General features: G+C 38.4%; 1 protein-coding gene across 1 annotated transcript; it reads right to left on the bottom strand.

The window, feature by feature from the left end:
* Positions 1-1,791: 1,791 nt before the first annotated feature.
* BDKRB1 (bradykinin receptor B1) lies at positions 1,792-3,069 on the bottom strand. The gene has a single exon (XM_044661872.1). The coding sequence runs from the start codon at positions 2,767-2,769 to the stop codon at positions 1,792-1,794; it is 978 nt and encodes a 325-aa protein (XP_044517807.1). The 5' UTR covers positions 2,770-3,069.
* Between the last annotated feature and the right edge of the window lie 5,938 nt (positions 3,070-9,007).

Genomic DNA, 9,007 nt, shown 5'->3' with positions numbered 1-9,007 from the left:
TCCTTTGCAACTTCTAAGGGCTTTGAGTTGTACCCTCTGAGGTCAGGCAGAACAAGTGGAATGACATCTCTTACGTGACATCTTTTCAAATACTTAGACAGTTATAATGTCTCCCCTGAGACTTTTCTTCTACAGACTAAACAGTTTTTTCAGCTGATACCAAGAGATATGTTCTTTGGGCCCCATTTAGTCCTTGTGGGCTTCCCTTGGTCACTTTCCAGTTTATCATTGTTTAAGGGAGAGATTGGTGTCTGTGAGATTTCAGCAAAAGCTAAAGGTTCCCAGAAACTAAAAGAGAGAGGCATTGAAAGGTAAGGGGAAAGTCTTCAGATGCAAAATAGACATTTCCTGTCCTAATGAGAATAGTAGACTGAATATCTTAATTGCTTATGAAGGGGCCATATTTCATTAGAGCAGAAGAAGAAGATCTTCTGAGCCAAGTTCAGAGTTCTTTTCACCAAAGGCCCTGGGTCTGTCATTCCTATTTCCTTATTCATGAGTTCCTGCGAACCAAAGAACTGACATGCAAGTGTGAGACTCTTTTACCTAAGTGAAGTGGGGTGAAAGGGAGAAGATATCATCTGCCTCCCTTTCTTCCATTCACTTCCAGCAGCCAATGGGTTTTGTTTTAAGGGATATTAGGAAGATGGCCTGGAATCTGTAATTTCATTAATAGAGAGGACTCCAGGATGAGGAAATTCCCTCTAGCAATTCAAGTTAGCACATTTCCTGCAACCCATAGTCTTAGCTGCTGATATCCCTGAGAAGTTAACTTATCCAGTGTCACATAGTCATGAAGTGTCAGAGGCTGAATTTTAACTCGGCTTTCACAGGCTCTAAACCCAGGTCTCTAGCTGAATCTTCTATGATGCCAATGCTTGCTAGAATCTGGGGTTGCCAGCAAAAGGGGTTATAATTCTATATCCAAGGGTTTAGAGATAGATGGCTGTCAAGAATTTCTAGTACCATTTAAAAAAAAATTCTTATTTTCAGTCTTAAGACAGAAGGACAAGCATTAGGCAAATGAGATTAAGTGATTTGCCCAGGGTCACAAAACTGGGAAGTTACTAAGACCAGACTTGAACCCAGGTCTTCCCAATTCCAGGCTCAATGCTCTATCTACCATACCATCTTGCTGCCCCTCCTAGGACCATTTGGGAAGTGTTCGGACATACTCTTGTAATTGGTGTTGTAGTTGTGGTAAAAATTAGCAATTGGGTATGTGGACTGATAAGAAATTTGGATTCAGAAATAATTAGAAGTTGGTGGCTGAGTTAGTGTGGAACATGGCACTCTGACTGTGAAGGAGAGAGATCAGGAGTGAGTGGAGTAGATACATTGGGTAAATTAAAGAAAGAGTCCAATGCAATGTAAATCAAGATTGAGTCTGTAGCTTAGCAGGTGTGCAGAGGGTTGGTGAAGCTATGGGTCTGAGAGTTCCTATGTTGGAGATTTATTGGTTCCTCCTTCTTACAGTGAAGTCAATAATAGGGAGCCAGGATGAGAAAACCTGGTCATGCTTCATCTTGGGATGATCAGTTCTGGGTTCTCTGTGGCCTCTACAATGGAAGATAGAATGCCTGTGGGTAGAGAGAGCATATGTTCAGCATGAGTGAGAGCAGCACAGCTATATATTGAGGTCTCTGATAGATTTGAAATGGGCAATGGTCCCTTACCCAGCAGGAACACTCTTTCCAATGTAGAGAAGATAAAAATACAACAATGAGAAGCTAACAACAGTTCTCCTAATGTTTTAATGGCCCAAATAAAAGCAGATCATTTCCTCTTATCCTAAGGATTCATCAATGCAGAACATCTGGTGGTGCATTGCTTATAAACTTCCCAAACTCTGGCCCTAAAAAACTTTCCCACAAAGATGTAAATCACAGGATTCAGGCAACTGTTGAGGAAGGCAAAGAAAGTGGAACATATCAAGCCCAGGTCAATGAATTCTTCCCAGAAGCAGCCCTGGACAGCTTTCAACCAGAAGAGGTATTCCAGCATAGCAAAGCAATGGTATGGAGTCCAGCATATTATAAAAACAGTCACTATGGTAAGGATGAAACTGGTGGCTTTAGTATCTCTTACATTTCCTGATCTCCGTAGGTTGGTCTTGGTCCAACTTCTCAAGGAGATTATGGTATGAGAGTTGAAGAAGATGATGGCAATTAGGGGGAGGACAAAGCCTACCATGCTCATCTTAATAAACTTGATAGAAGACCATACTTCATGGGGAAACTGAATTATACAGGAAGAGCTGTTCAGAATTGGGACAGTTTCTACTGATCGGAATAGAAAAGTGGGGATGCTTAGGAGGCCACCCAAGAACCATATGAAAGCACAGATGATTTGGGCTTGTCGCTGGCAACGTCTTATCTGGCTGCTCATGGTGTGGACTAGAGCCATATACCGGTCCCTGCTGATGGCCACCACCAAAAAGATGCTTATGAACAAGTTGGCCTTGATGACTCCATTGATGATGCAGCAAAGAACATGGCCAAATGGCCAAATGAACTGCTCCCGGATATTTTCTGCCCAAAAGGGCAAACCCATGACAAATACCAAGTCAGATGCTGACAGGTTAGTCAAGTAAATTTCTGCCACAGTTAGGCGTCTTCTGGACAAGAGGAAGATGGACAGGGTAAATATATTCCCTAGTAAACCCAAACAACAGATGACAATGATTGATATTGGTAGAACACTGTATAGCATATCCCAGAGCTCTTCTCTATCCACACAGTAGCTTGTATTGTTCTGAAAGGTGTTCATTTATTTTGAGATGGAAGATTCTGGAGGTTTCTGTCTCTGATTTCAATCTAAAAGAAACTACAAATAGGTATGTGTGAATCTCTGGTTCCTCAATAAATAAAAAAAAGGAAAAAAAAAAGAAAAAGCATTAATTCTTCCTTTCCCACCTCACCCTACCCCACCCTAGCAAAGAAAACAATTTGTTTTCCATCATAATTCCATACAATTATGTTGTGCTGCTAAATGACCTTGTCCAATTATTGGGGTGCAGAGGGCAATGAAAATATATTTATAATGTTTTGGTACATGCACTTTTATTAAAAAAAAATTAACTACACACGTATCTTACACTGCAGTATTCACTATTAGGCATCCTTTTCTTCAAGATGAGAGATTAGACCAACCAATGATATCCAGACAGACAGGAGCCTCATTACTCAGATACTTTGCTTGATATTTTCTATATCTTGACTTGATATGTTATATAATACAGTTATTTATGGCCCTATACACAGACTCCTAGGGAACAGAGACATGCCATATGGGATGCTGGCTGTTTCTCCCAGGGGTTAGGTAGCCAATGGCTACACACAACTTATAATAGCAGACCACTGCAGCTGAACTAGTAATTTATTATTGCCTGTTTGACTCTCACCAAACTTTTCACTCCTACACTCTTAAGAGTAAATAATACCAAAGGCAAGCCACTTTGACATCCGTATGCCAGTGCTGCTCTGAAGCAGTGACCTCCCTTACAAACTTCCCCTTTTGCCCAAATATGGGCAGAGTTGTTTGAGTTCCTCTCCTTTCAGGGAATGGGCCTGGAGACTTTCCTTGATCTTGCCCTCAGTCCTTCTCTTCCTCTCCTGCTGCTATTTTGGGAAAATCTTTACCCTGAGGTCCTGTTTTTCTGATTGATGACCTCCATGCTGTGAACATCCATTTTATTTGATTTTCTAGGATTCTCTAAGTATACTATCATATTGCCCTCAAAGAGTGATAGTTACGTTTCCTCACTGCCTACTTTAATTTCTTCAATTTCTTTTTCTTCTCTAATTGCTAAAGCTAGCTTTTGTTGTACAATATTAAATAATAGTGGTGATAATGGGCATCCTTCCTTTACTCCTGATCTTATTGGGAAGGCTTCTAACTTATTCCCATTGCAGATGATACTTGGTTGTGGTTTTATATAAATACTACTTATTTTTTTTCCTGGTGCTAAGCAAAGTACTTAATAAAGGCTTTATCTATAATCTATCTATCTACTACATCTCTCTACTTTCATCTATCTTGGTTGATTGGTCTGTTATTGTCCTTTGTTCTTGAAGAGGACCTAAATAATATTACTTGGTGATATCTTTTGACATATATAAATGAGTTAGCTGCATAAAGTTGTTGGCTTTATTCTGTCTTTCAGAGTCATCTAAGTCTAGTGGCAAGACTAAAGTCAAGATGACTTGTGACGATTCAGGATGCAGTGGATGACCTTGGCTTCTTTGATGTCTAACCAGTCTAGAGCCCTCCACAACATTCATGGTCCTTGGAACAAATTGTTCTAATTTTCTTCTTCTGAGGGAAGTCTTTGCATGCCACCATGGCCCCCAACTCACTCATTGTTTGAGACCTGCCAGTTACTTTCAACCTGATTTAGTCCATCTGCTGGGACAGTTTACCAGAGTGTGGCCACTTTGCATAGTCCTGCTTCTTGGAGCCACAGGTGAGAGCTTGGTGGCAGGTGGACACCAAAGGAGGCAAGCAGCCTAAAAGGGCTTGACAAGCCCTCATGCCAGAGGTACTAGTCTTTCCCTAACACCTCCTACATCCCCATCTCTTTGTTCTATTTACTATCTATCATCTAACTATTATCTATCATCTGTTATCTATTTATATTATCTACCTATTTATATCTCCCTGTAATCTAGTTACTATCTATTGATCTACTATCATCTTTCTCCCTACACTCTGTCAATCTATAGTCACAATGACTACTATCTACTACTATCTATTATCTATCTCTCCTATCAGTGTTCTATAATCTACTGCTATTATCTATATATTTACTATCATTTATTTATCTATTCACTACCATCTCTCTATCTATTTTACCTGTAATCGGTCTTCTATTTACTATCATTAATATCATGTCATGTGTGCATATGTATGTAGGTATTAATCTACCTTTAACAGGGGCTGCAATGTCACAGCACCTGGATGAAGGAGAATGGCTGGGTCCCCAGATGAGGACAAGAAAGGCTTTTCGGTCTCTTTTTGTGGTTTGAGTTTGCCAGCTCAGTTCTATAGCAGCCCAAGCTCCTTGGATAGGATGTAAGAATGGACAGCTTGTAAACACAAATTCAGAAAAAAAGAGCAGCTATGCAATGAAAAGCATGGAAATCCAGGCTCCAAGGGGTTTGACATGGGCTTAGGCTACATGGTTTATGAGGAGGAGGTGAAAGAGGTGATTTTTCCATTTGAGCCAAAGTCAGTTACCAGAGATTTTCTTTAGGTGACTCTGTCCTGAGCTCTCTTTTCTTTCTACATTTTCTCATTTGTTGACCTCATCAGCTCCTATGATTTCAATCACCATCTCTGTGTGCTGATATCTCTCACACATATGCATTCAGCCCTAATCTCTCTCTTGGGGCAGGTAGTGGCACAGAGTAGAGTGTAGGCTTAGGGTTGGGAAGAATTATCTTCCTGAGTTCAAATCTGACCTCAGATACTTTCTAGCTCTGGGGCCCTGGGCAAGTCATTTAACCCTGTTTGCCTCAGTTTCTTCATCTGTAAAGTGAGCTGGAGAAATCACTCCAGTATCTGCCAAGAAAACCCCAAATGGGGTCATAAAGAGTCAGACACAACTGAAATGACTGAACAACAACAAAAGTCTCTCGAGCTACAATTCTTAACACCACTATCTACTGTCTGTTTCAAACTGATGGTCCCTTAAGCATAAAAAAGCTCAGCACATCCCAAACCATTTCTCTTTCATATTTCCCCATTAGTGTTAAGGGCGCCATCATCCTTCCAGTCACTCAAGTCTGCGACCTTGATATTGTCTTTGACTCTTCCCATGTGATCCAATTGATCATAAGAGCTCATCATTTTTATGTCCACACCGTCTCTGGCATATTTCTCTCCTCTAACACATCAGTTCAGGTCTTCATCACCTCTTTCTTGGACAATTATAAAAATCCATTTGCCCTCCCTACTTCTCCTCTTATTCCCCCATTACACTGTGAACTCCTTGAGGGTAGGATCTTTTTGTTTCTTTTTGTATTCCCAGCACTTGGCACACTTACTAAATGTTTGTAGGCTGACTGATTCTACCTCAAGCTTCTCCTCACTCAATTATTTCCTCTTTGTATCTGCCAGATGGATTTCCTAAAGCCTAGGTGTGACTAGGTTAATTTCCCTACCCAGTAAATTTTACCTCTAAGATCAAACATAAACTGACAAAATTGAAAATAAATCTCTTTACAGTATGGTCCTTCCATACCTCCCTAGTTTTCTTACTGTAACACCTGTGTTATGAATAATGCTTTGGAAATAAGAGACTCAAGTGGATACTATCCCAGAGTTCACAAGTTGGTAATATAATAATAACGGTTAATACAGTGATCCCTCACCTATCGCGGGAATTATGTTTCAGAGACCCCCCATAGGTGAAAATCTGCAGAGTAGCGGCATTATATTTATTTTATTATTTATAGATATTTTAAGGCTTTATAAACCCCTTCCGCTCCCCTATAAACCTTTTCCATACTCTTATTAACCTTTCCCACATTCTTATAAACCCTTCATATGCTCTTAAACATTCTCTACACTTTTAAACCTCCTTAATTTTAACAAAATTCCACAATATAGTGAAAACTCTGTGATACAGTGAAGCTGCAATGAGTGAACCAAGATACAGCAAGGGATGACTGTATTTATTAAGCCCCCGCTATGTGCCAGGCACTAGGGTAAATGCTTTACAATCATTTGATCCTCACAAAAATCCTGGTATATATAGGTGATATTGTCTCCATTTTTCCAATGAATAAACTGATGTAAACAGAGGTTAAATTACTTGCTTAGGATCACACAGCAAGTAAGTGGCTGAGGCTGGGTTTGCACTCAGGTCTTCCTGATTCCAAGGCAGGTGCTCTATCCACTGCACCACCTAGATAGGTTCTGGTTTTTTTTTTTTCACGTACCTTTTAAGTTGGGTTCAGCTGGAGGATCTCCCCGCTGTGTTGTCAGATTTGGTTTTCTGTTCCCTCAGAGCCTTTTGTCCTTGATTGGTGGTGAAGGGCTTTATGGAGTCTGGAGCCTTGCTGCTTCTATGCCACCATATTCCCAATTCCCAGAATTCCCCTAGATAGGTTCTGAATTTTGGTTTCCAACCTGCTTTTGGTGAATTCCAGAATAGAGAAGCTAGAAAAGAGGAGTGCATTATCATATTAGAGCCAGATGAGTTCTCCTGCTCCTTCTTTCCAAGACTTGGATGGGTTCCTGCATTTGCTGCTGCTTTAGCTGGACAAAGTGATGAGGTACCAAGGAGATGGTTGAGAGCTGAGAATTATAGTTGTTGAGATAACACAAGCACCTTTTTGAAGTAACTTCCCATCCTCCCTTTCTGTGTTGAGGAAAGGAGAGCAACTCCCTTGAATTTCTGTCCTTCATTCCTTGAAGGAAAAAGAGTTAAGGGAAGGTTGGGATGGTGATAGTCTATAAAAAACTGATTTGGTTTTTGCAGCAGATAGCACAAACCATTGGCTTTTTTCCAACCAAATGAAGTGTTTCAACAGTTACTCACTGTATTTTTGTTGTAACTTTATATCTTCCACCACTCTATGTAAAAAGAAAAAAACCCTAGAGTTTTTCTCCAAAATCTCATAATTCCTTTCCTGTGTGATTAATGCCATAAGAAAAATTTGGAATTCCAGGGAGAAAAAAACCACAGATGGAAGGTAAGGATTTAAAAAAAAAAATCTAGTCTCAGATACTTCCTATTTGTGGGACGACCCTGGAGGAGCCACTTAATTCTATTTGCATAGCTTTTGCCCTTCTGTCTTAGAGTTATTACTAAAACAAAAGGCAAGGATTAAAAAAAATTTTTTTAATTTTAGTTGGGGTTTTTTGATTTTTGATTTTCTATTTTTTTAGTTGAATGTCCAATTCATTGATCTGCTCTTCTCACTTCTGTTGATAAAAATGCTTAGGGATATAAATTTCCCCTTATGTGCTGCTTTGACTTTTAACTCCAGAGTTTCAGAATATTGTCTCATGGCTGTCATTTCTTGGGAGATGAAGCAGTCTATATTTCCTATGATTTGTTCTTTGATCCATAAATTCTTTAGAACTTCTTTAGTATTTATTTGTTTAAAAAATTTTTTTTTGTAAATGTCCTTTATTGCTGATAATTTTAAATTATCATGGTCAGCAAAAGGTATATTTATCATTGCTGCTTTTCTTAATTTGTTTATAAAATTTTATACTCTAAAAATTGGTTACTTTCTACAAAGGTGCCATATTGGGTTAAGAAATGCATATATTCTTTTATATTTCCATTTAATAATTGGTGTAAGTAAAGGCTATTTAACATTTAAGAAATGCTATTCAGGTCTTTAACTTTTTCTTTTTTTTTAATTTTTTTAAATTTTTTGTTAAATTTGTTTAGATCTGAGTTACATGGAAGTCCCAGCTATTATAATTTTGTTATTTAATTTTCACCTTAATTAACATTTCCTTCAAATTCTTATGTTATCACATTCAGTGCATATATTACATACTGATATTATTTCATTGTCCATGATGACTTTAAGCATAATACCATTTCCCTGTTATCTTTTTTATTGCTATTTACTATTACTATTTTACTATTTACTCTCTATTTTTACTGTTGCTTTTTCTGAGATCATGATTATTACTTCTGCTCTTCTGAGTATTCTTGAAGCATCATGAAGTCTGCTTCATTCTTAGTCTGGAAGAATTTTTATATTTCAAATTAATTTTTTATGAATAACATATTGACTATATCATAACACCAAATTCTTTGCATGTGTGCATATATGCATATGTGTATTCAATCCTCTTTACTTTATCTAAATATTAATGAGGTTCATTCTTTGAAAATGATTCCCATTTTTCTGATCCTTTTTTCCGTTATTATATACTCTTCTTGTGACACACCCCATTTATGAGACATTATAAATTCCACCAGCTTCTTCCTCAATTCCTTCTGAATGTATTCCTTTTTGCCTCTTTTTTCTTTCTT

The sequence above is a fragment of the Gracilinanus agilis genome, chromosome 2 (assembly GCF_016433145.1).
Source record: "Gracilinanus agilis isolate LMUSP501 chromosome 2, AgileGrace, whole genome shotgun sequence".
NCBI classification, from domain to species: Eukaryota; Metazoa; Chordata; class Mammalia; order Didelphimorphia; family Didelphidae; genus Gracilinanus; species Gracilinanus agilis.
This window is presented reverse-complemented; position numbering and strand designations above follow the sequence as displayed.

What these genes read in the sequence shown, in the direction of transcription:
- BDKRB1 (XM_044661872.1), bottom strand. Translation starts at nt 2,769, where the DNA reads ATGAACACCTTTCAGAACAATACAAGCTACTGTGTGGATAGAGAAGAG.